The sequence below is a fragment of the Pezoporus occidentalis genome, unplaced genomic scaffold, assembly GCF_034315485.1.
Source record: "Pezoporus occidentalis ecotype Australia unplaced genomic scaffold, CSIRO_AGI_Poc_V1 ctg72, whole genome shotgun sequence".
Taxonomy (NCBI): Eukaryota; Metazoa; Chordata; class Aves; order Psittaciformes; family Psittacidae; genus Pezoporus; species Pezoporus occidentalis.
In genome coordinates, this window is record NW_026916072.1 from 592,039 (window position 1) to 619,346 (window position 27,308).

Below are 27,308 nucleotides of genomic sequence, written 5' to 3' on the forward strand. Positions count from 1 at the left end.
TGGCCCTGAATGAGATTTGTGGGAGTTTCCTAGAGGACTCCTTTAGGGCCAGTATTTCACCCAACAGAGCTAGACTTTAAAGTGTCCTTGGAACCTGATGTTCTGGTGTGCACACATGCTGCAAATGCAAGGTACTGACTTTCTAACCCTTCTAGCTCCCAGTGAGTCATAATTGTATTTCAAACCTTCACTATAGCACTTTTTGCAAGAAGATTTTGCACTGTACTTACCATGATGACACCAAGTTGAATGCTAAGCATGTAGCATGGTAGATATCCCACAGAAAATATCCCACACCAGTCCTTCTGATTTGGGGGAGGGAGCTGAAGAGCTGCAAGAAGCTGTCCTGCTTGCTCTTTCTCTGTAACTTTCAGGCTTTTTGAACATCTCTTCATTTTTTGAGCCAGAATTATTATTATCAGAGTAAAACTTACAAGCTCTCCTCACTGCTTTTTTATCCTGTATGAATATAGCTTAAAATACATTTCTGGAAGTACAGTATGAAAAGGCAGGTGCTCCCAAGCACCTGTGGGTGTACAAGCAGTTATCATGGAATAAGCTATGGCTGGACTTAAATGTGTCAGCAGCTTTGCAGTAATTGCCCCTGTGAATGCTGTCATCTTGTGGCAAGCACAGAGTAGCTGGTCCTTCACCAAGAACTAAACTGCCTTGAACTGTATAAGCATGCTCGTACATGAATAGCATCCACGGAGTGGCTGTCACACCAAGTTCATGACTTAGTCCATACTGCAGTAACTTCTTTGCATGCCCAGACTTTACTATGAGATTAATGACAAGGTGCCAGTTCCTGGGCTCACTACTCCCCCTCCTCTTCCTGCTGATTCTGTACCGGAGAACCACTGGCAAGTGTATGGGAAGTTCCACGTTTGCAGGAGCTGTGAGTATGCAGGAGTTAGTGGTGCCAGCTTGTTAGGGAGTTCAGCTGATCTCGCTGGGATTGTCCTCTGAGAGCAAACCAACAGAGGTTCCTTACAGCCATCAACAGATCTCCATGGATAAAGATTCCTGCCTGGAGCCTTCCAGATGTCAGTGCCTGAAGCAGAAATGCAGGTCTAACCTCTCTTCTCTGGTGCAAGCAAGGATTTAACCAGTACCTGACTTAGCTCAGAGATGTACTCAGTCAGTAACAAGTTCTGCCGCATCAGTGGACCTTTTTTTTTTTGGAGCAGGAAGGAGGTGGTAAGTAAGGAAAATGTTTGCATGAGCCTAAACTTCCTTATTAGTGAACACTGAAATTGCACTTCAACCCTGCTTAACTTCTTAAATGACATACCTCCAGCAGCAGTGCATAGCACGAGCATGTGAGACAGGTAAATCTCTCCATCCAGTGAAGGAAATGTCCTCCCTTCCCCATGAAAGGCCAAATGGGAACATTGTAAATAACTTTCTATGTTTTGTAAAACACTTTGAGTCCAAACAGCATCTCAGACATTTTACTTTTGCCTGCTGGACGGTTTTCTAGGGCTGCAGTCAGGAGGGGGAGAAGGCAAACAGTAAAAGGCTGGTTATCTTGCCCTGTCTCTGTATTTTCAATGGACAGTGGTTGAAACCAAAATCATCTGAAGTTCTGAAGTTCCTAGTATTCTGGCTTTATATGTATGATATGTATTTCACCTCTTTTTTCTTAATCAAGTTTTTAAAAAGTCAGTGTATCTCTTATTGTATAAATCAGGGTTTGACTCTACACACTGAATTTTGTAAGTTATATAACACTAGACACTAACTTTAAGATAACCCCTTAGCGGGTATATATTCTTCCATTGCACACCAAGGCTTTCATATGAAATACTAGGTTTGGGTTTTTATGTTAAAAAAGAACTATATTTATAAATTAGGAGACAGTTAATCTAATGTATTTTTATAGCTAAAGGTACAGGAAAATGCTATGTTTAAACCTCATGTATATATTTAGACTCTGGGTATCTTTGTAATAGTTCTCATTCCTAATAAATGTTTAACTTTGTGAAGTGGTTTCTAAATGCTGCACGTTAAGGGTGAGGAAGCAGAAAACTTCCATTGACTTCACTCTCTAACGGAGGGGAGTAAGTTGAATGCCTTTTGTTTTTACACTGATCAGTGCTTTAAGATAATTACAGCCCCTCTTACGCATGTAGTAAGACTCTTTCCATTAGCAAACAACGTCCACTCAACTCCATCCTCCTCTCACTGGGTTTAATTGCACTCTGACTTTGGCACATTGTGTCAACACAAGCAAACCTTAGAAAGGGTTACTGTTCAGTTCTTCTAAACCAAACTGGCCCTGAATTGCTGTAGTTACAGTGGGTTCTTCCTCAGAGTTGTGTCTGTTTCACTTCATTCAGTAGCCCAGCAGTAGTCCCCAAGTGGAAACGTGCACAAGGCACAACGTCATTTCAAGGTACCTTTTCCATGCGGCAGAACTGAATGCAGAGTGCTTGTCTGCACATGTGTATCTGGGGATGCAGTATCCCACTGGCGATTCCAAAGGAATCTGAACCTGGGTTCGTTCCTGAAGTTTGTGAAGGATTAGCCTATTCGAAAAGCAAAGCTCTGAAGTGTGGTCAGTGCTTTGCACACAAAAACTGCAGCATGTGCCTGCTGGCTTACCCTTTAAGCAGTCACTTTTGTAAGTTATGCCCTTACAGTAAGCTGAGGAGAAGGAGAGCAGAGCTGCAGCTGGCAGGGGCAAGCACAGCTCCTTCCAGTTGGGTAAACGGGAGAAAGGGTGCTAAAACCAGGTACCACTACTGTGGCTGCAGCTAAAAGCAGATTAATGGGACCTGAACACAAGTGAAAGCACCAGAGAAGACCCATCCTCTCTCTATCCCCATGATCACATCAAAGAAACACCTGAGGCAAGTCTCAGGCTGGATGCAGCCATTCCATGAATGGATATGGCTTTTTGCACCCTCAAATGGTCATCAGAGATCAATTTCTTGGTACAGACCAGGGAAGAAAACCCCCCTCTGTATCCTATCAATATGGTATTCTGTAAATTATAGTGATTTACAGAATCACTGCGAACAAAGGAAAAAGCATGCAAAAGTGGTCTTTTCTTAGTACACCAATGAGTGGGGAAGGCAGAGCAGTACCAGGCTTGTCAGAGGTTCCTGTACCGGGGCATGAACGGGTTTGTGATGGGAAAACGATATTCCAGATGGAGCACGGCCTGTCCACCTCCTTCGGAAGGAAGGGGGCAACCTCGCCTTGCTTTTCCAAAGAGGAGCAAACTCCCTTCTGGGGAAGGAGCAACTTTCAAAGAAAGGAATCTCGGATCAGCGCTGCTACCGGTAAGGCCCGGCCGACTGATGCTGACAGGAGATGGGCAGCGGTGTTAAGAGCCCGGGGAGCTCTACGGCAGCAGGCTGTGAGGCCGAGCACCTCCTGACAACCCCGCTGTAGCTGAGAGGGTCCCGCTTCAGCCCCTGCAGCTCCCGAAGTCTGCTGTTGCCCCCAAACAACCCCAAAGAGTGGGGACCCGGCGGACACCACTCGCTGCTGGTCCCGGCTGGACAAGGAGCCCACAGGAGCAGCCCCGGGCCCTTCCTCTCCTCTCCCTCCACGTCCCCTCAGCCCTCGGGAGGCAGGCGAGGCGCGGCCCGCCACCCTCCGCAGCGCCCGGCAGGGCGCAGCCCCTCACGGCGGCCGGGGCCGGGGCCGGGCGGGCCCTCAGCGGCCGCGGGCCCGGTGGCGGAGGAGGCGCCGCTCCGCTGCCCCGCTCCTTTTCCTTCCTCCCTCCCTCCGCCTCCCGCGCCCCACAGCGAGGCGGGCGGGCGGCCGAGCGCCGGAGGAGGAGGCGGAGGAGGCGGCGGCGGCGCGGTCGCAGGGACCCCGCGGGCCCCGGGAGGCAGGAGGTACCGTGGCTTTGCTGCCGCTTCGGCCTGGCCGTGCCGAGGGCACCTGCTCCGCCGTGAGGGGAGGCGGCGGGCTGGGGGCTGCTGGGGCTTTTCGTGTGGAGAAAGTAGGGGGGAAAAGCTTCTTTAAAGTACAATAAAAGTGCGGAGGGAACTTTGCGGCGCTGCCCGCCCCTCCCCGGCCCGGGCAGGCGGAGAGCAGCCGCCCCGCCCGGCCCGGCCCGGCCCGGCCCGGCGCGGGGAGGAAACACTCGAGGCTTGATCTGAGGAGAGCTCGGTTTATGGACGCGGGGCTGCGGGCTGAGAGCGGCTCCTCCCGGGCTGCCCCGGCTCCCCTCGGCCGAGCGGCCACAGGGAAGGGCTGGGGACACCTCGAATGGGGGGGATGCCTCATTTCCCCTCAGTGTGGGGAGAAGGGGGGTTGGCACCTTCTGCACAGAGCAGACCGAAGGACATGTGTCCCGCCGGGCTGGGATGTCTCCAGGCAGGAATGAGGCAGGCCGTGTCGGTTCCAGTGTGTGATGGCAGGCAGAGGAGCCCGCAGTGCGTTTTCCATCCCGAGGGTGTTTTGGGGCGCTCTGGATCCCTGGTGGTACCTGTTGCAGTGCCCAGGTGGGCTGCTTGGAAGCAGCAGGTGATTGGAGCGGAGAACTGAAGTTCTGGCATGTTTCTGGTGAGCTGGGAAGCGACCCCGGTGAGACCGTGGTGTGCATGGGTGCCTTACTGCCGTTAGGCACCATACACAGGGTGAGACTGGACAGGCAGAGCGGAGAGCAGGTCCTCGGGATGCTCCAGGCGTGGTTGGGTGCACTGGGACACTGATGATAGCTGCGAGGAGCAGGTCTCAGGAGGGAAACCGGGAATGTGTGAAATGGGATCTAAATCAACCTTCATGTGTGTTCTGCACATTCACATTGCTCCTTCTGCAGAGCCCATAGGATTCCTCTCCCTAAATGAAATGAACACACGGTGTTTGCTTGTGTCACAGTTGGGTGTATCTTGCTTAAGGTAAAAGCACTGTTATTATATAGACAAAGGTCCTGAAGTACGGAAATGATGCTTTGACGGGTGCTGTGTGGCATTAGTATATGTGGCTACAGCGTTTAGTGTCCTACCTGAAGTTAAAGGGAACTGATTATCAAAACCACCTTATTATCGTTCCTGACAGTGTTTTCCTTTCATTGCATATGAGGAAAGTTTCAACCTGGGGAATTAACGGAGTAGAAAGCTAAGAATCGGGAGTGGGGTGGTTTTCAATACTATATGGTCCACACTGACCCCAATGGAGACAGTTTCTTGTACAATTGCTGTGAGTGCCCCATCGTATAGCAAGGAAATGCCTCAGAAACCAGCATCTGCTAAACGAGCTGGTCCGTTGGTCTTTGCATGGGGAAGTATTTATTCTTGCTGAAGCTGCTCAGTGCATTTATAAGCGAGGGCGCAGGGGAAGCAGCTGCTGGAAGCATCACATCCCTTTCATTTTCAGAGTTAACAACCTGGACCGCTTTTGGGATCTTGGCATGTTCTAGGGCAGAATCCGGTCCTCCACTGCCATGGGCCCAGTTCACCAGTTCATGGGCTGGATCTGGGCTTAGAGACCACCTCCATCTCAGCCTCCTGCAGCAGCCAGAGCCTCTTACTGCACTGGGATGTGAGAGCATCTGGGGCTTGACCTGGGAAATGAGCAGGCTGGCATGTGGAGGGAGGGATGAGCTGATGCTCAGGCATCTGCATCCATCTAGATCTGCCACCATCCAGCTGCAAAGGAGGTGTTTGTGGCCTGTGTGTGTAAGTGCTTGCATGCAGCCTGGCCCAGGGCTCTCAGTCCATATCATTATTTGTCATATGGCACCCAAATTATTTTTCCCACCTCTGAAAAACACCAAAGCACCAAACCACAGTCTGTGGTCAGCACCCAGAGCCTGGATTTCAGGCTCTCTGCAGGGCTTGGGCTGTGAGTTTTGGTTCCTGCTGCCAGGCACCACAAAGTAGGGGTCATCAGAAGCTGAGTTTTGCTGCTAAGTGCACTTAAAATTCAATTATTTGCCTAGAAATAATTGATGTAGCTTTCAGGGACTTTTAACATTGTCAGCTGGTGATTAAAAACCCTGTAAAATGGGGGAAGAGCAGAAAACTTCCTGGAGAATGGTGATGGGTCAATGTATTCTCCTTGGCCTTTGATCCCAATGCAGGAAGCCCTCTGCTCGGGGAGGGTTAGGGATACTCTTGGGTCTTACAGGCTGAAGAAGGATGTGGGTTACATGCTTTGGCAAATTAGAGCCTCTAATCAAAACTTCAGTATTGCACACCTGATGTGAGAAAAACCAATAGCAGTCAAAGATGAAGGGCATCACATTACGTTTGAGAGGCTTTTACTCACTGAAACTGAAAGCAGAAAGTGAACGGGCACTGATACTGGTTGGGCACACGCTGCAAATTCACTTTTAACCCCTGTGGAAGATGCATTCAAAGAGAGAAAATTCCAGGTGTGCAGTGGTGAAGAGGTAAGGAGATGGAAATGCCTTTGGAGACTGAACCGTGCAGTTTTCTGCTGGCTGTTGTGCAAGACAGTTCAGAAGAAGCCAACTTTAAGAGCTACTCAGGGCCTGATTTGCCTCCTTGAACATGTTTGAAGAAGCCTGAGGCTTTTAGGAGCACTGGGCAAAGGGGAAGGAGCTGGTGTGTTTCTCTTAACCCTCTTCTTTTCTACAGAGCACTGTCTCACAGTAACCACATCAGTATTTCTCAGTTTCTCACGGTGGAGTCTTACAAGAGCCGCAGTCTTCTTTGTGGACGGGAAAGGTTTTGAGGTTGCATTTAGGATTTTTCCAGCTGCACTGCATGGTTTCAATGCTCTGCCTTTACACTAGCTTGTGGAGAATCTGAAACTGCAGCTGTGACCCCTGCCCACCCCCAAAGACTGAGCAGCTTCAGCGGAGAAAGATTGGGAACATTATCCTTCTATAGCAGAGATGTTAGTCTTCTCTGTTAATTCATGTTATGCTCTTAACAAAGCTATTATGAAAATAATTGTATTTATAGGATGATAAATGCATTTCTGCAAAGTAACATTTAGACAACTGCATTAGACTGCAGAGGAATAAGCATCATGCAATTTCTAGACAATTAATTTGTTTTGCTGTTTATTTTTAAACAGAGCAAATGATGTTTCGTCAGGATGGTGCTTACTAACAGCCTCTGCTCCTGCGTTTACTTGATGGAGATCATTCAGCTTTGACAACACTTCTGTTTTGGGTGCTGCAGAAAGTTTGTCTGTTGGATTTTCACAACTGCGACCCAGAATGTACTGGTGTGTGGGAACTGAGGAATCCGCTGTTTGCAGGGAGAGCAACATGGATCCACAAAATGGTAAATGGGAAGATTTCTTTCCTTTCCTGTTCAGACTGGGAGCAAAAGGTTTTAAGAGTGGCCAGCTGCCACTGAGTTTCAATGACATTTAAATGTGTGGAAGATCTTTGAGTGATTTGAGCCCCAATCATTGAAAATGTATAGGATAGAACAAGGAATTTTACTTCCAAGGAGAGTCATCTTGAACTACTCAGGTGGTAAGAATAGCATTCCTCTGAAGACTGATTTTTCTCCAAAGGCCTACGGAATTAGTCAATATATGTATCACGTCTCACCAGTTCCTAAATATGTTTTACAAGATCTGTGCTTTTTCAGCGTGTGAATGCAAATATGTTCCCAGCCGCTGATGCAGTGTGTATTTGGGGGATGAAAGCTGCTAAAATCAGAGCATCATTCCTCAGGCTGAACCTGATATTAACCTGCTCCAGTTTTATTGTCAGCTTTGATTTAGTGGCTTGCAGCGGGTTATTGTTGTCTAGGTTGGAAGGTCTCTGTTCATACAATGTCATAAATCCATAGTGGGAATTTCTCTTTAGGAGGGACATATGCTTCAGGTTGCTTCCTGTGAATTTAGTTTGTTTTCTGAGCAGCCAAATTATTTTTGGATGGCTTTTATCACTGAAACCCTCAGCTCCTCAGCGCTGCTGCCTTTCTCTGAGTCAAAACCCAGTTATGATCCTGCAGCAAGAAATAGCCGCCTGGTTATTGTATAACGGTATTCCCCCCTTGCAACAAGCAGTTCATTAGGAGGCAGCATCTGCGTTTTAAGTGTGGGATGAAGGTGTGTTTGACGCTTTGTAGTGAGTAAGCAGGCTTCAGCAGAAGCTAATGTTTTTGCAGCCTTATTTTGGATTTTATCAGCAACTATGAAGCAAAATCTGATAGTTTATTCAGATGCCACCTTATCTGGTTTGAAGACGTTTCTCACCAGCATCACAGGGAGCTCTGGGGACTCTTTCTCCGTATGTATGCTGCTTATTCTGTGATACTGATTTTTCTCTTTGGTTTTGCTTTTGTTAATCAGCATTGTATCTTTCTGTAATTATGGGGAGCATTTGGTTATTGCATATCCTTAAATTCTATCTTCTGAGTTTCTCTCTGGAAGAAATTATCTCCACTTGAATACTAAGCTATAAAACATGAGAAGAATTTTAATCTGTGCTAATGATTCACAAGTGTTAAGAATTGCTAAATTTTTGTTCTGCAGTAGTGATTTGACAAGTTTTTCTCCCTGTTTAAAGATACAGTAAATAAAACAAATTGGTTTAGGAGTGCATAATGAAGTGAAAAGCAAAAAAGGCAGTTCTACATTGTAAGCTCAGTTTTTGTTCTGGGAACTTTATTACATGCTTCTGTTATGTAAATATATTCAGTTAAACTGGTTAACTGGAAGCAGACAAATCGTACCGGTATAACTCTTCTATACACGTCTGGGTTATTGTATTTGATAAACAGTGTTGGAAGGTTGGCAAAGGGATCCTGTGAATGTTTGAGTACTGCCCTGGTTGATTTGTCTTTGTAAGCATGCTGTACATGTTTAAACTCTTTTTTTATTTCAGCCTTGTTTGAGTCCTGCCAAGAATAATTGTCATTAGCTGGCTGGTCCACTCCCTAAATTAGCTGGTCCTTGTTCTGCATTTGTATCCTATTACAGAGCTTGATGGCAGGAATGAGGTGACTCATTCAGCCTCCACATCTGAACCTATTGTTTACAGGATTTATTAACAATATAGATGCAGCCTCCTGCTTCCATTCAGTGGGAACCACTGGGAAGTGGAGTGAGATCACAGATCATTTCTTTGATGCCGATGACCTCATTAGTACTCCCAAAGCTTGGAGGCTTTCTTGGGGGGGCAGGAAGGACAGGGTGGATGTGAGGGGTTTAACAAACAGCACAGCAGTGCTTGTGCCTCAGTGATGGATCAGTACAGCGTTACAGCTGGCAGTGCTGGAGGCACCTTCCAGAGGGTACCATGAGCACCCGCTGCCTTGATCATTTGAAAGCCTTAAGGATTTAGGGCTTTTTTTTTCCCCCCACAGCTATGCATTTGGCCAGGTGTCCATGTGGAGAACAGGTTCACAGCATCACTGACTCTAGGTAGCAAATGTAAGATATGATGCAAGGGCTCACCTTACTGCTTGCGTCTCCTTTGCTATTGCTCTTGGCTGTGGCAGTGATCTTGCTTGTATCCCAGCAGGATGCTCAGTTATCGTCAGAGCTGTGCTTCAGAACTGGACCCTCTCTACCCTCTGGGAATGGTGCTGGGCTTGACTCAATGCCAGCTGAGCACCCACTGGTCCACAGAGAGGATTTGTCATTGGAGTGCAGAATAACGCTCCATTCTGGGTGCAGTCAGCATCTCCCTTCCCTCCTCAAACCCTGCTTTCCCTCTCCTACATGTGTTCATCTTGCCCTAATTAAAAGCAAGAAAGCAAGCAGAGATACGGGGGTGGCTGCAGCTTCTTATGGAACACAGATTTTGGGTTTTTTAAACTTGATTAAAGAGTTCTACATAATATAGTGAAGGTGACATAATACCAGGCTTGTAAGAAATACAATATAAGCCCAGAGATACCACTGTATGAATGCTTAAAACAGAAAAGAGAGTCATCTTTCTGTGGGCTGGTTGGTTTCTTTGAATCTTATGAAATTTTACAGCTAGGATTTAATTCTCATAGGATATTCTAGGAGACAGTTCAGCAAAGATGTAGAAAAGCAGTCATTGTCTGCTGAAATGTAAGGGCAGTTTTGTTAAAGAGTTTATTGCTGTCTTACTGAGGATTTTATTCAAAGTCTCTGTTCATGTGCCACTTGTTTGTGTCTCGGAGGTGGAATTGGATTATCCTTCAAGCACACCAGAGGGTGTCTCTTTCCTCCTTCTAAATCTAGAAATGGGCTTTGATAAGGGTGTTATGTTGTAATGCATATAATATTACATATTAGGGACTATGATGCCAATGATAGTTGCTTGACATTTTATAGTAGCTTTGCACATATTAACTAAATCGACCTTCACGTTTCTTTTGAGGCAAATCTGGTTTAAGCTGGTGACTTCCAATTTCCTGTCCACGGAAGCACAAGTGGACATGGGCAGAATGCCTGAAAAAGCGACCTAAATATTAAGATGAGGGATCAAACAAGTGACCAGATTATAATGGCTTCAGGTGGCATTTGGAGTGGACCAAAGACTCTTAAAGCTGTGCTTCACAAGTGCTGTGGTGACCCAGCAGCTCCCAGGGCCTTGTATTTTGTTAGAAAGAAGATACTCAACGATTGTAGTGACCTTTGCAACCCCATCTGGGCCATGGCTCAGCTCAGTACTGACTCAGAGGGAAAGCAGCTGCCTCCAGTGCAAGTAAGAGGAGTTTAACTGGAAGAGTTAAACAGTCATTTTAACAAGAGGGACTGCCCAGGAACGAGTGCAATTCTATGTGGAAAGTTGCACAAGGGGTTGAATGGTGACAGCTTGAGGTTAGCTAATAGCAACTGAAATGGTTCATTCTCTGGGGACACGGCTTTGTGCATGCCGCGTCATGCCCCGGTTTGCATCAGGGCAGAACATCTGCAAATGTGGCCCAGGCCTTCATCAGAGGCTTTTTGAGGAGGTGACAGGGTCTGCCTGTCACCAGGACTGTATGTGGAGGGATGCAAACTTCGGGAGACCGTGCCCTTGTTCTCGCTTTGGTGCTTACTGGCTAACCCGAGCCTGCCAGGCTGTCAGTGTGAAATCCACTTAAAAAGTAAGTCTACAGGAAGAACTGACTTCTTTGCAGCAGTAAAAGCAGCAGAGCTCACCCGCTCCAGGGTGTGCATGTAAATGGCCTCCAGATCATTTTTGGTGTCATTTGCTGTCATTTCCACTGTTGTTTTTGTTGCCTGTGACGGGCAGGAACTGGCATTTGCTAGTGAGAATATCTTTGCTTATAAATCTTCCCTGTTGAATAGAGGAGGAAGGGAAAATCAGTGTTGGCAGCACCACTGGTGTCACTTTGTTCCTCGTGAAATCACCATGTAAACCTTAAAACCTTTACAGCAGCTGTGTGCATGGGGCTTGGGCCAGGTCTTAGGGCATGTTGACTTAGCCCCATCTGTGGCACATTGTGCTGTGTAACAGGGAAGATGTACTTGCACCCTTTGTTCTGCTTTTCCCATCCATGCATTACCCTGTAGTAACATTACCCTGAGCCTGCTGCGACAGCATGGTGGTGAGAAGGACGAGGAGAGCATCTGGGAGGTGACTTGAGCACACAGAGCACTAGAGACCTGCAGTGTGTTGTTTGCTTGAAGTTCTGTATAATCAGAGTAAATGAGCCTTGAAGGTCTGGTTTTCTTCCTGCTCCTTAAACTGTGAGTCCAAACAACAAATTGAAAGTATTCCTGCAAGCAAAAAATGAAAAAGGCAAAAAATAAACCAGGTGCCTTATGTGAGTTAGTCTTACTGCATGATGCCCTGCAGAAGGCGTAGGAAATGCTAGGCAGGAATAGGAAGTACACTGGTAAAGTAGTAATAGGCCTGTATTTTTAACCCCATTTAAATACACACTCTACAGAAGTGGTGCAGTCTCACACAGGGCCAAAAGCTGATGCGGAAGTCCAGCCTGCAGCAGAAAATGCATGTAGTTAAGTCTGTCCTCCTGTGTAGACTGTAACAGAGCTGCGTATTGCACCATCTCACCAAGCTGGGCTGGGTTGCTGAAAAGGGCAACAAATGCTGGAGTGTTTACAATTAGGAGCCTAATTTAAGACATTCTGAACTGATTCTCAGAGCCTGGATACTAAGCTCAGTTATTCATACCCACCCTTAGATGTCCCTTCTAGTTTGAAGTGGAGGCATCTGGAAGAACCATTTGCTTTGAAAATGTCTTCATGTGTGTGTGTAAAATGGGAGTTTGGCCTGTGGGTGCTGCATCCCTCTAGAGTCAGGGAGGTATAAAGGAATACTTAGGTCTTAGTAGTGGCAGGAAAAGCTTTGTCCAGATAAATACCATCAAAGCCAGTCTGATCTTGAACTTGTGGGCAGTAGCTGCTGGGAGGGCCAGCAGTGTGGTGCAGACCTTAGGAAGCTAAGTGAGCAGACAGTCCAACCTGAGAGCCAGACTGATTTACTGAGAGTAGTAAATCATTGATCTTTGTCTGAGCAGTACCTGGCATTATCTGCTGCTGTACAGCTTTATTTTTCCACCTTTCGGTTAAAATGTATTTGTGGTATTACAATATCATACAGTGTAATGCAAAATGTATTCATATTTACATTAAGATGTAACTTATGACAACTCAGTCAAGAAGCCTAGAAGAAAACAAAGCTGAGGTGATGGGGTAGTAAAGCAAACCCTTTGCTCTTAGACCCTGTACACTGGGACTACTTAATGATGTTACTAATGTGTGATTATAAGGTAGCTCTTAGGTGAGGGCTGACACTGTGGTCATAGAGCCATTGTCCTCTGTTTCAGTGGGAAAAAGCAATTGATAGTGCTCCAACCACCTCAGCCTTCACCAGGCCTGTCACTGATTTAGGGTTTTGTCAGGGATGTTGCAGGTGATTTTATACCTGCACTGGAGAAATTGCTGTGGTCTTCTCCAAGGTCTTATCCTTTGGGGCCTTTATCCAAAACCCATTAAAGTCTTTGCACTGACATAACAGGCTTGGGACCAGATCTTCAGGGATCCTTACAGCATTAAGTCTGCGGTTCATTTGGTTTTCATTTGTCTGATCAATAAAAGGGCTGCCAGGGCACTGCTTGGCAGGAGGCAGGTAACTGGGAGGAAACGTTTGCATTGCTCACAGGGTGTAAGGGATGGATTTTATTCCGTTCAGCTCCCAATCTGCTGTATAGAATCATAGAATTGTTTAGGTTGGAAGAGACCTTTAAGGTCATCAAATCCAACTCTTAACCCAGCACTGCCAAGTCCACCACTAAACCATGTCACTAAGAGTCACATCTACATGTCTCTTACAGGGATGGTGACTCAACTGCGAAGTCTGTCTCTGAATAAGTTTTGTTTCAGATTTTACATCAGTTTAGACTCCTTAAACCAAGTCTGTGCTCATTTGTGGGTCAGAAATTGCTTATTTGCATGATTATGTATCACCACACCAGCAGCCCTTTCATGGAAGCTGCTGATAGTTTCACAACAGAAGTGTGCCCATGCTTTGCATTTGTGCCTTGCTCTTACTTGGAGGGAGGACTTATAAGTCTTTAAATATTAGGGAAAGCCTTCTAACTTCATGAAGCATCACGTGTTGCTATGGAGAGGCTGGCAGGACTTGGGGTCTGCCATGGAGCTGCAGATCCTCACTTTCTTGGCTTGCCCTCTCTAGCTGGCAAGGGTGGCTGATCAGTGGTGACCTTCAGGAACTTCTCAGCTGCAAAGACAAGCCCCATGTTGTGTCGCCCAAGGGTGAGGGAAAGGGTCAGGCTGCTATAGGAAGGGCATGAGGAAGGAGAAGGGTGAAAGGAGGCAGGGACTGGGACTGGAGCTGGAGGAGCAGCTTAATTTCATTTCTAATAGTCAGTCTCTAGCTTCCAAGCGTAAAGGCTGGGATTACGGGTACTGCTGGGGAAAACTCAGGAGTCCCAGGCTGTCCATGGCTCCTTTTCTGTGCAGAGTTGAAAATCATGGAAAAATAACGAACCAAAGCAGTGATTCAAACGAGAAGTCTGGATAAATTTAGCTCAAATATTCTTGGTATGTTTGTGGTCGCTGTGGAAATTACGTCACTGCTTGTTTAAATGATCAGAATATCACTTGGAAAACTGGCATGGCTACCCGAGGAGAGCTCAAAATGAAATCTTTTCAAAGCATAGATGTCTTTGGAATTGTTTCACCTGCAGTTAGTTGGTTTTGGGGTGGTTTTATTCCCGTCTGGGTTAAGGAGTGTTTTGACTAGAGGTTATTGCTGCTTAATTGAAAAGCCACAAAGTTTAGAGCTGATACACTCTGAAGAGTGATTATCTTCACATAAAAATTCTGTCTGGGGACTCAGATTCAAAAAGAGTGCTGGTAATTGCTGAAGACAGGACCTCCTCCAGAATCTGCCTGCTCCTCTTTCTGTTTTGCACATCAAAGGGCCTTTGAAAATGCTTTTATTTTTGCGTCAAACAGGAACCTTCTCTTTTTTTTTGGTAACGCTAATGGACAGGATCCCTTTTCAGATCTCATCTGTAGCTTGGAAAACAAAACAGTCTGGCTCCTTAAAAAGTCCAGCTCCTTAACTGGGCTTGTTTTCATGGTCACAATTCTCCAATGTTCTGCACCTTGAACCTTTCACACTGGTGTGGTTTCAGCCCAGCTGGCAGCTAAGGACCACTCAAATCCTTGCTCACTCCACCCCTACAGAGAAAATGAACTCTATCTCAGCTGAAACCAGGGCACACATGATGGCAGGGTGGGAATAAAAGCTGTCAAATCAAGGTCATTTGCATGGATTAGGCCAGTTTCTCATGTGTGATGGATCAGAGTTCATTGGGGGGGGGATGAAATGTGATTTGCTTAAGCTTGCTGTCTCTGCCTTGGAGCAGGTATCTAAAAATGCTGTGGGCTGCAGTAGGCTCACAACATATGCCTTTGAACATAGCATTCTCCTGGGCAGAATCCTTGTTCTCCCTCCACTGAAATGAATGCTGATATTCCCAGACATCAGGAAGACCAAAGGAAAGTATCTCCCCCTTCTTCCTCTTTGTAAATGCAGACGTTTCATCTCTGCTGCTTGTAGGTTTTGTCACAAGTGAAGGAAGGTTTTAGTTTCTTTGGTAGCCCCCATTAAAGTTTTGGCAGCATATCACTGTGTGGCCTGATTCATGACCAGTGCTGTCTTGGCCAACAGCAGAGGTCTTTTTATTAGGCTTTCTTTTCTGTTCCAGGCACAGCTGTTAGGGTAATCTTCCCTCTGAGATATTCTGTCTTGGAAACCAGCATCTCAGTGGATCTACTTTCATGGAAGCTGATGGAAGTGCTCACATTGTGTTCAGTAGAAGTTGGAGTGGAACTTCTCTCTCTCCACTGTTTTGTTGGGGTTTTATTTTCTATTCCAGACTATTGTGTTCATCTCTTTCCTCTGATGCTCCTGCCAGCTCTGCAATTCTCTTGGCTTTGCTGTTGCCAAATTGGCTGTTCAGCTTCCTTGATGCCAACCATATCCAGTATCTTAATTGCGTTTTCTTTTCTCCTGCATGCAACACATGTACCTAAACTAATCTAGAGTTGTTGTCTTGGTGATAAATGAGAAGTGGGGATAGCAAAGGGTGAAGTAGTTTATTTAGCAGACAGTTAAAGCACATTGATCTTTGTCTAACATGTACTAAGCTTGCATTTTGCTGTGTGGGACCCCATAAAATCTCTTGAAGGGCTTTTTCTCTTAGATGTCTGCTTTTTCCTAGATCTATCAGTTTGTTTAACAAAAGATACTCTCTACAGACTTCCCTTAAAGTAGCCTGTAAAGCTGTTGTCATCTTATGTGTTAGTGCTTGGTAACTGGGTTGACTTCTGCACATGTATAACTTGGGAGCACAGGCTGTAGGGTTTGGAAGGAGTGTGTGGGTCAGTATGCCAGTGTCACACTCCTAAGTCTTATTCAAGGCCTGTTTTAAGCAAGTTAACTTGTCTGTTCCTTCTGCTTTTCTAGAAGACTGTTCCTCATTTCTCCAACACTTCAAACTTTCTTCTAACTGGCAGCCAAAATGTGTTCATACCCTGCACATAAATAACTCTTCTCCTTCTCTGGTGTCTCCCTCTCCATATATTTATAGACAGTACTCCCATCTCCATCCAGCCTTCATTTTTCTAGGCTTTTTTTATCTGTAGTCTTGTAATTAGAATATTGCTTTGATTCTTTTCCATCTCTTCCAGATTCTCTTAATATTCCTTGAACACAATAAACTGGACTTGTGCAAGGTATTTTACATCTTTTTAATGTAGCTTTCCCTTTTTTTCCCCTCTTCTCTGGCTGGCCTTTCCAAAACCTTCATATGTCCAGGATCTGCCAGACCTGCTCTGGTCCTTGGGGAAGGGAGGAAGGATGCATCAAAGGTGGCAGCATCCCTCCATCACATGGCAGGATGGAGAACTGGGCTTGCTGCTATGGCCCAAGAGAGCATGATGGAGCAGCTCTTGAGCTTTGTCTTACCACTTTAAGCAGGTTTCTCTGAAAGCCCCACTGAGCCATGTCTTTACCAGTAGCATCCATGGAGTTTCATGGGGATGGAGAGGCAGATGTTGGCTGCTTCTGTGCCATTATTTTTGACCAGCAGTTGGGTTGAAGTGCCTTAAATGGGTTTTCCATTTAGGAGGGTGTTTACACATGTTATTGAAGTAAAACATAAGCTTAGGAGCTGCTTTTCTCAACTCAAACAAGCTGTGAAATCGCTGAATGTGTCTTTGGTAGAGCCAGTAGAAGACTTGGACTAGGAAGAGACCTGGGCAGAGACCTTGGGCCCATCCTGTCCTCACACGTACACAGGGAGTCTCTCCCTGAACTCTTCCAGATGCAGGCTCCCAGAGCTGGGGCTAAAAGCGTTTGCTTCTTTCTAAAGCTGGCTTTAAATAGATGTCTAAGGAGGACGTAGCAGAAAGGGGCTGGCCATGACATGGTGCTTCCCCGATGTGAATAATTGACTTTTGGTTTAGAAGGATGTTGAGCAAATTATTTCCTTGAAAGAGAGAAAATTAGTGATGTGTAATTTTTTTTTCCTTCTGATGAAAGCTTAAACATGAAGGAAAAGTTTCCAAAGAAACCAAAGTTAGCCATGAAATTCTTGTTTTATGGTGTTTCAAATGAAATCCAATCTTGGTTTGGTTTCATGGCTATAACGTTTGATGCAGTTGCATGGGAATGGTCTCACTAGAGACATCTTTCATCATTTCATAATCTTCTTTCCAGGCATGCCTGGAAATGGGCATAAAGAAAATCCAGAAGCGTTGTCATACTTCTGCATGTTTAATGTATATATTCCAATTTAGAATCTGGAAAACCAGAGTGGCATCGCTGGCCTTGCCTGCAAAAGCAGCTTTCTGAGTGATTCAAGCTGTAGGATTGGAACCAAATCACTGAGGCCAAAAAACAAAAATAGAAACTTTCACTTAGAGCTGAGTCATTTGTATTTTTGATGCAGCAATTGGCTCTCTGGCCATTTGGAACAATCTTGATTCCCTCAATCTCATTCTCTTAGGGGTGGGAAATGAACACCCTCAGTGTTCTCTGTGGGCTTTGCTGATCCATTGCACCCAAAAGAGGGCACTATTGGGGGTACACCCCTTCTCTGCAAGAGCCAGCCTTTGCCCTGGGCTTGCAGGAGGTCTTCCCTGTCCCATTCCTTCTCTGCAGTGTGTCTACCAGGGGTGATGAGACAATCTGACCGCTGAGAAACGCATTGCGGCCTCTGATGCTCTGAGTGCTCCTATGGTTCAAAAGGGATGAAAATGTGCACGTGAAGCTGCTTAGGCCTGACACTTTTACTCAGTGGAGGGAGTAAAACCATCACTGTCACCAACAACAGCCCAATTCATAGCACTGATAAGCTGGAGAGGGCAGGGTTAGTGAGCAGCTGCCTGTTTGTGTTCTGTACCCAGCCACTGGATGGGAAGTGGGAAGGTGAAGAGAGAGGAGGAGGAGGAGGAGGAGGCAGCAGCAGCCCTGTGTTTGGTGTCGCTGCTGCCGTTTGGGATATGGTGGTTGCCTTGGTGTTATCTACTGCAGCTAAGGAAACTATAAATGGAGAGGGGGCAGCTAAAGGTGGGATGGGGAGCAATGGGAGCCTTAAGTGCTTTATGCACAGCCAGATGGGGATTTGTGTAGGGTTTATCAGCACACAAGAGGCTGGCTGCAGCACCTGGAGCCCAGTCATGGTGCTGATCAGAGCCTTTGCTCTGATTCTGTGATGAAGGTTACATGCCTCCTGCCCTCTTCTGTCGGATGTAGTTCAGGGCAACAGAAGTGGTGTATGCACTTAAAAAGCAATCATTAGGGAGCGCCATGTCTAAGGCAGAGTTGTCCTGTTGCACAATGCAAGAGAAGAGCCGTATCTCAGGGCCATCACATGTAGTAGCCCTGTTCCTTTTCCCTTGGTAGCTGCAAGTACAGTTAGTGATCCCAGACTTATTTTTCCAAAGTGATTTGCACACTGACATGATGGGTTTGCTCTGACTTGTATTCCAGTGTGTGCAATCTCTAACCTCATTGCCTTGTAATGGTTGTGTGTAGCCTCTTTTGTACTTCAGCAAAGTAAGAATAACCAGCTTAGTTTCATTTTAACTTCTTGGACAATACAAGTCATTTCCAGAGTCCCAGGGATCTGGGAGGCACACACACAGATGCAGCAGCCTGCTCAGATCTGGTAGAGCTTTTCAGCCCTGGCTCAGTGCTCACCATGGCAGAAGGACAGACAGCTTCACACAGCCATCCAGGCATCGGTAATACTGCCCACTAAAGACTACTGAGTCTCAGTGCTGCCTCTATTTAAGGCTTTTCTGTCCCCTCTTCCCCCATTGTCCTGGATGATGGAGGAATGATCGTGTAAGTGTGGAGCTAAAGCCTTTGGAAGTGTCTGATTTTTGTAATTCAGTTCTGGAACCCCTTAAAAAGGCAGGAGTCCAGAGCATTTTGCCATCTGGGACTTAATATTTTCCTTTCAGGTTTGCATTAGCAAATGCTTTTTTCCTTGCAGGTTAGGAGTGTTTCTAAATAGAAAATTTCCAGTGACTCTGGGGTTAACTGGTCACTTTGCATGGCTGTACCTAAAACTGTCAGAATGCCCTTTACAGGATCCTAAATGCTTGCTGGAAGATGTTCGGTGCAGATGAGCACTTGGTGTGCGTGGTACTGGCATGCAAAGGACTTAAAAATAAGTCCAGATTATGCAATAACAAGTGAAAAAGATCTCTTCAGTCCTGGAGTTTTGTCTTTGAAGCATTCTTCTGTTTCAGATCTGGTCTTTTGTGGGTTTTTTTCCTTTTGGGGCAGTGATCATTGATTATAAGCAATGTTGTAGATGCGGGTGTCTTTTGTACTCAGTGCATCATCTTTTCCACTGCCTAGGCAGGCAGATCTTGGTGTGGAGCCACTCCTTTAATTAGCTGAAATAATAGATGTTTGGGTGAAATGGAACCACAACAAATAACCAGGCGAAGCCTGTGGAGGTTTCCTGCTGTCCTGGGAAGCTGGTGTGTCTCACTTGTTGTGAAGAGAGATTAATCAGGGTCAGAGGGACACGGCCCAATTCTGGTGTAGTCTCTCCAGCGGCAGTGCTGAATTTCCCATGTAAACCATCTTGGTTGGATTTACCATGCCTTTCTCTCCTTGCTTTCTCACAGTGGGGTTTATAAGTGGTTCTGACCAGTTTTGAATCCTTTCGGGTACGTTTTACAGCCAAATTGGTTGAGCCATAGGTATTTTGCCTAAATCTAAGAACAAGGTGAAATAGATAATAGGCTTCCTACTGCAGGACCCTCCTTTGAAGGGTTCTGGGCTGGTTTTCTTATTAAAGAACTCAGGGTTTTTTTTTTTCTTCCAGTCTTGGGAGGGGAATTCTTTTTCAGTATCTCTAAGATTTCCAGAGGATTGAAACATTTTTCTTACCCATCTAAGTGGGAAGCGCAATGTAGGACAGATCCATCATCCTTTGAAATTGCTGGAGGCTTCCTCTTGGCTGTTGTTCAGTTTATTAGTCTGAAGTTTCTCAAAGCAACAGAAGATACATGGGCCTGTTACAGAAAAAACATGGCTTTCTGTTAATTTTGCAAACCATGTGGCCAAAGCTTCTCTAACGTGGTATTGAAAAATATTCAGCAACACTAGGGGAGTTTCTAAGCATTTTGGGGTGGTTGGCTTTAAATATTCAACATATCTTAAACCTCATCTCTGTCCCATTTTTTATTTGCTCTGTGGCAGCACTCAGGAGTCAAAATGCAGAAGATTAAGCTGGGAAAGGTTAGCTGTAGCCATCTGGGGCTGCTGAGGAATTAATGTCTGAGCTCAGCCCAGAGGGGCAGCCTCCCTGCCCACCCCCATCCCCAGATCCTCTCTGAACCAGAGGCTTGGATTTCGCTGTAATGGGCCATGGAGATGAAAATAACTGTCAAGGCTCAAATGTAGTAGTTCATTCAGACAAAGCAGCAGCCAGGCAGCCAAAAGACATTACATCCAGTGACCGCTGGAAGAGCTGCTTGTGCAGAAGCAGAGGTAGGTGACAAACAGTCCAAGGAATTAATAGCTTAATTGAGCATCATTGAATGGGATGCTGTGTTAAAGTCATCACCTTGATTTGTTCCTGTCTCTGGAAATACCTGCACACATTATGACAAGGTCAGTAGCAGTTTTAAAGTTTTATTATTATTGTAATTCTGTTTTGGAGCAAGTTAACTTCCTGCCCTATTTTATCCTACATTAAGCATCTCATACCGTTCTCTGCTAAATAAAAATACCCTTGTTCGTTGCCAAAGAACTCCTGCTTTATCAAAGGGACTAAGGTAGCATGTACAAACTGTGAGTTAATGTGTCAGAGAGAGGAATGCAGTGATTTGGGATATAAAGGTAATAATCATCTCTACAGTATCTACAGTGTGCTGTTCTGTTGTGCAGCCATTTGCTGATTCACAGCATTGACCTGCAAACCCTCACCTTGTTACTGAAGAAGGCACGCTGTCAGTTTAGAGATTTCAGTTTGTTTTTTTTCCACTTGCTATAATAACAAGGCCTGAGACAGAGTGTAGCTGCATGTATCTCTGAAATTCTCATTATATCCTTTATTAATGATAAGACTTGGTTTAGTTTTGTTTCTCTTAGCTGGGCCAGCAGTCTGTTGCTCTTTACTCTTGCAACCTTTGAATGGCAATAAAATAACACGGCTTTGTTTCACTGGTAACCTCTGTTGCCATTTGAATATGTTTTAGAAGAAAATGAGTCTAGCCCTTTGTAAAAGGCTGTTAATGCAAAGCCAAACTTAAGGCATTTGCAATGCATAAAACATCGAAATCTAAGTGGGAAATATTTCCAGAGTTCAGTGTTTCTAGTAGCCTTTTATTACAGGAATATCCAAGAAGTACTGCTAGAATATCATAACTTGCTATGCTGTTTTGCATGTAGCAGTGTGCACTGTCGAGCAGTAACACAGACCTTCCTGTGCAAAGTGCAGAAGCCAGTTCCTAAATCCATGCAATCTAAGAATTAAAAGCACTTTGTTACCTCCAGGCTCAGATGCTCAGCATGTTGCATGATAAACAGTATTATTCAGCTTCAGTATTCACATCGTGGTGTTCAAGGCTGTATGCAAGTGAGGTGACCCTATGAGGAAAGCCACAAAGAGCTCATGTAAAGAGTGTGAGATTTGTAGGGTTAAACCATAGGCAGAACTTTGGATTGCAGCCCAGTTTTCTGCTAAAAATGGCTGAAATATGTATTGGCAAAACTTTATTTCCAGCCTACATGAGTGCGAGTACTGATGAAAGTTCAGTCATGCAACCTGTAGCAATAAAACAGTTTTAGACAGTCAAATATAATTTTCCTCATTTTTTTTTCCCCTACTGGTTAGTATAAATTAAGCTTGTGAAACACGCTGCTTCCTATTTTCCATCTGTATTTCAGAAGTCAATATATCACTTACTAAGCTACCAGGAAGTCTTCTGTGAATTGGGTAATTTGCTTGGCAAGATGCTTAGCTTTGCTATGGATGGCTTCTGTGGTTTTTGGGAGCTTAGGAATGGATAGTCCACCTTTCCTCATTTAACCTTTGCAATCTTAAGTTAACTTTGACACAGACGTGTGAGTCCAGCAGTTGGTTCAGGGCAGGCTTTTTTATCTCTCTGTAGCTCATCAGTTTTGCTCTTTTCAGGATTGTAATTACTTCAGTCTCAAAGTGTTCTTTATGCTGAAGACCTTTGGAAGCTTTTTTCCTCAGGTCTTAGGCAGGAAGTCAGTTTACTCTGCAGAATGTGATCATAGGGAGAGGTTTTGATGACAGTTACGTAAGAAACTTGAATGATGAGCAACATAATCTTTCTGCCAGAATATTTAAATAGAAATAGATTGGTTTCAAACAGGAGAATTGTTCAGGTCTCCTAGATTCAATGAAGTTTTTATTGATTCCTGTTTGATGGATGTTCAAATGTTCAAAAGTAGGCAGCTTTGGTTAGTTCAATAAAAATTTGCCTAAGACAAGATTAAAATTGAGTTTAAGGACTAAAATTAACCCCAATGACTCTGATTAAACTGCCAGCTAATTCTGGGAGCATGCAAACTCCATGAAGCCAGCTGTTTGTGACCTTCCCATTCCTGGAGAGCCCAGAAGTCTTCAGCTAACATATATGAATAGACTGCGATGGTTGATGGCCAGCCCATGTTCTCCAGATGGTGATGATAGTAGCAGTGGTTGTAACTGAGCCATTACACTACAAAGGACTTTTGAGGAGGCCAAAACTGTAAGAGGAAGCATGACACATTAGCTAAGTAGTTTTGTGAAGTAGTCAGTTGTTAAAACACAGAAGCGGTTTTGGCATTAGGGTCTGGCTTGTGGAGTTCCTGCTTCCCTCAGTAACAACATTGTGGTCCTTCTCATGCTGCCTGGCCAACTGATTTGGTATTCCTCCCTGCACAGTGGGGCAGTTCCAGTAGGAGAGGTGGAAAATGCTCCTGTAAGAAGAGCTCTGGAGTGCAATGCGTGAGAGGTTGGCTGGAGAGGTCTCTAATTACGTGAGGAAGTGACACCAGCATCTCCCAGATCCCGAATGAATCTGTGACCACAAGATGCTTGTCCCCCCACCTTCCCTGGCCATGATTTAATGAGAAAGAAGAAAGATGGCCCTGCTCTGTTCTTTGGCAGAAAGATGTGCCTTTACGTGCAGAATGGCTGCAGATGTGGGGTCTTGAGTGATAGTCCTCAAAATCAGGATTGAGGCTGGAAGGAAGTAAAATTTGTCCCTCCTTTCAGCATTTCTTTAGGAGCAAGACTGAAGTTGCTGTGCTCCATCAGCCCCGATTTGCAATGCTTCCTGCTCAGCTTTCCAGCTGTTTTGTATCTCTGATGAGATGTGAGACATTTTTTTCTTCAAGGGGAATTCCAGTGCTTCTCTCTAGGTTCAGGATTTCAGCACAGAGCACTGAGCGCAGGGAGGCTGCATGTTCCAGTAACTACAGTGTTTGCTTGGATCTGTACTTCAGATTGAAGAACTATTTTGCTTTAATGTTCTCTCTTCTGCCACCTTTTAAACAGTTACTTGCCAAAGAATCATTTGCATTTCCTTTGGTGTCCACTCAAAAGGGAATTAAATCATATGCAATATTCTTTGCGATCCCTTACAGTGTGTGATCTGCTCTAAAAGACTGGACCAATGGATGAATTTCTTTTTCCATATACCCCCTAAAACTGTGGAATTATGAAGGCACTGCACCTATTAGCATGAACTCTAAGATGTTCTTTATTATACTGTAGTGTAACACCACATTCATCTGCCTTGATTTCTGCTGCTCGTCCTTTACACGCTGTGCATCATCTGAGAAAGGTTATTGATGTGGGCCCATTTTTAATGGCACGAATCTCTGGAGCCATCTCCAATGTCTGAGTGATTTGAGCTTCGTTTAAATAATTGATAAGAAGCGTTAGTCAGAATCTGTTGGTGATTCAGACTGCATTATTCAAAGATACTTACTGACAGTTATAGATTGGTCCAGATTTACTTCTTTTTCCAGGCTGCACTAAACTAGGCTCTGTATGACATAGCTGCCTACTGAAAAAGAATAATCCTTGTTAACATATATGAAAATCTGTGGATTTAAGGGCTTTATTTAACTGGTTGCAAATAGCAATAATAATAATGTCTTAGCGGGAAAAAAGTGAGTAGGAAACAGTTTCTTTTCAAGTGAAAAGTGCTTCTTTTCTCTGCCTTGCTTGTCGTTCAGGAGTGGACCTGAACATCTCACTCATAACTTAGTGGCTTTCCTGCAGCTTTCCCTAGCCTTGTAGCTGGGGGTGGGTGGATGTATGACTTCATGGCTGCCTCTTCATCTTCACCACAAGCATCTTCAATGGCTTGTGGCTTTTAAGCTTTGACGCGTAAATGCTCTTGTGGCTCCTAAGAGCATTTTAAGAAAGAAAGTCTAGCCTAGGAGATTCTCCATGATGGATCACTGGGCACCTTGAATAATCTCCTTTTACTCTCATTCCCAGGGTAAAAATATTCCCACTTTCTTTCACGTTCATTAAGGTGTACAAACCTCTGGTTGAAAGTGCTGGAGAAGGACAGGGGGGTTCTATTAGGCTGTTGTCATGAGGTGAAGTGTGACTGAAGTGAAGTTAATGCCAGAATTGCTTTGCAGGTCATGCAGGCTCCTTGCTGCTTTAGAAGTGCTGCGGCTGTCATGAAAGCTCTTCCCCTCTCTGGTTCCTGCAGCAGGAGGTTGAGCATGGTGGGCTGCTGCAGAGCCTATGTGTCTGTGTGTGTGAGCTTTCATGCTGTGCTTTGGAAACCACCTCTGGGAGCAATTGGGGAACTCACTGTCCCTGTTAGTTTCATGTCCCTATTGGAAAGTACTTTACCATGTTACCACTTTCTTTTATCAGGCAAACAAGTGTTCAGGTTTCTCCTTTTTTGTTGGTACTTGTGTGCAGTAAATATTCCACTGAAAATAATTCACCCCGTTTTTTTGTTGTTAGGATGCAGTGATGTTGTAGCTGTACAAGAGTAATGAACAGTTACTTCTTCACCCCTCTTTTCAATCTCTGCTGCAGGAACTGTGGACATGGGTGGCAAACAGTCCACAGTTGGTGGAGTCTCTGTCATTCAGGCACCTGTGACAGAAAGCATTCAGGATGCTTACAAAGCTGGAGACACCAGTAAGGCGCAAGAGTTGATTAAATTGTCATGTGAGGAGACTGCACTGCAGGTGGAAAAGGTAGGGTTAGGTTACTCCTCTTTCCCAAACTGTGTTCGGAAAGAAACCAATATGCCAAACCACTGTCTTCCATCGTTTCTCATGCAGAAAATCCATATATGTTATGTTGGTACTGGAGGGTCCCATGCATAGCTGCTTGTGTCAGAAACACGTGGTCAGAGACAGTATTTGCCCTTGAAAGCACTGATCAGAGAAAGCAATGATCAGAAAGCAGTGCTCACTGATCAGAGATAGACCCCAGGGAACAGTGTATTTAGGAACAGGAGGCTGTGCAAGGAGGGGTGCTGGTGCTGTGGCCACAAAACCAGGGAAATACATAAAAAGGAAGCAGTTCATAGACTTAGCAAAAAATGTGTTCCCTCATCAGTGGGAAGATGGTCAGTGGCCTCCTGGGAAGTTTTTCCTGCTTGCATTTGGAACTGTATTCTCTGCACCAGGTTCTGACTTCAGAGCCCTCCCTTTGAGCCTATTCTTTATGATTATAATGGCTACTAGTGTTTACGACATTCTCAGTTACAGTGGCTATGCATTTACGTGGGCACAAATAGATATATAGCTCTCGAAATGCTCTCTTCCTCTGCCTACTCCCTTTACAGAAAATGTATTTTGCTGTATTTTCTTTGCCAGTGTCAGCTTTTAGGTATTGCAGCAGCATATGGAGATCTGCAGGCGGTGAGGTATTTACTGAAGGAAGCGTTAGTGGTGTTACCAACAGAACCTAATGATGACAACGCAGCTGTGGTGGCTGCGTATTTTGGACACAAGGACATTGTGAAGGAGCTGCTGGATTCCTTGCGTGGTAAGCCTGTTGGGTTGCCTCTGCCTTTCCTCAAGCTTGTTGGTAGCTGTGTGCTGTAGCTTCAAACAGGCATTTGTTTTTTTCATGTTCCTTGAAAGGGGAGGGACTAAGCCCTGGGAAAGTGCGAGGAGGGATCTAATCTCTGCTGTGTTTGAAGGAAACTTCCCCTGTGGGGGAAAAAACACATGCATAAAAATATTCCCTGTTTGCAAATTGGAAGTGAAGGAAGATCCCATGGAGACAGTTCATTCCTGTCAGCCTGCGCAGCTGGGCAGCATCCCAGACCCTACAGAGAAATCAGGGGATTTCAGGAAGCAGCATCATCCCACTCTGCTGATCCAGCAGACACGGTGGTGCTGGGAGTAAGAATGCATCATGACTGTCTGGCTGGTAATAGTTTGGGTGCACAGCTGGCAACGTGCTGCATGCTCTCTTGTTGGCATCTGACTGTGAGGGGAATTCCTTCTTTAGAATCATAATATTTCAATTAAATGTTATTCTACATTATTTTATAGCAGAACAGAGACATTTTTAGACCTGGACATAATTCTTAGAGCAGCTGTGAGGGCAGAGGGAAGAGCGTTGTTCTGAGTCAGGACCAGGAACTGTGTTTGGGTCCCCTGCTGCTCTCTTGATGTAGGACATGGCACCTGCTTCTTACTGGGACCCTCTATGGATTCAGGATCTGTTGGTCCTGCACAGCGGCCAGAGCAAAATGCTGTCTTGACCTCAGACCAACTCTAACAGCTAAGCTAAGCCTCTGCAATATTTGACCTGAATATAGCTCTAGCTCCTCACTGGAGCTATGTACTTGCCAGTGTTCTCAATGAGAACAGGAATTACCTGTTGGGAAACCTGCTTATTCAATGTTCTTATACTGTTAGAGCACTAATAAGGGAAGAAACTTTCCAGTTTGGGGATGCAATTAAATGTAATATTTCCTTCAGCCAGAAAGGAGGCTGAACAGCAGTGGGTTTGTAACTTAGTAGCAAAAATTATATTAATATAGTGCTCTCAGTAATGAAAAGTGACTTAAATGGTTTCTGGAAACTTAGCTCAGCTTAGAACTGACCAAATTCCCTTCAGCTCTTGCTTCAAGGGATCAAGGGAGGTGCTCTATCCAAACAGCAGCTTTCAGAAGTTTTTATGCAGGACTTTCTATTTATTTCCCTGGGAAGTTACAGAGAAACCAATCCCAGGGCTTAGGAATAACTTGCATTAATTTGCAGTTTGGCTGATGCAGTGATCCTCTCTGGCTCAGTGTGAGCTTCTTGTGGCTTACAGCTGATGTGGAGCCTGGTTTTGGTAGCATGAGGGTGAGTGATTAAGTCAGGTTGTTAAGAACGAAAAGAGCAATGTGATTTCCACATGGAAAAACTGCAAAACCCCCCCCAAAAGCTGGCATGT

General features: G+C 45.1%; 1 protein-coding gene across 2 annotated transcripts in view; it reads left to right on the forward strand.

The window, feature by feature from the left end:
* The first annotated feature begins 3,713 nt into the window (after positions 1-3,713).
* The window catches only part of LRRK1 (leucine rich repeat kinase 1), a 77,034-nt gene continuing 53,439 nt past the window's right edge, over positions 3,714-27,308 (forward strand). Inside the window, exons 1-4 of one of the 2 annotated variants that reach the window (XM_062642564.1) lie at positions 3,714-3,854; positions 7,012-7,223; positions 24,939-25,102; positions 25,730-25,901. In XM_062642564.1, the coding sequence (XP_062498548.1) occupies positions 7,157-7,223; positions 24,939-25,102; positions 25,730-25,901 (403 nt within the window). In that variant the 5' untranslated portion in view covers positions 3,714-3,854; positions 7,012-7,156. Of the gene's footprint in view, positions 3,855-7,011; positions 7,224-20,391; positions 20,522-24,938; positions 25,103-25,729; positions 25,902-27,308 lie in introns of those variants that run through there. The other variant, XM_062642565.1, reaches the window with a different exon arrangement.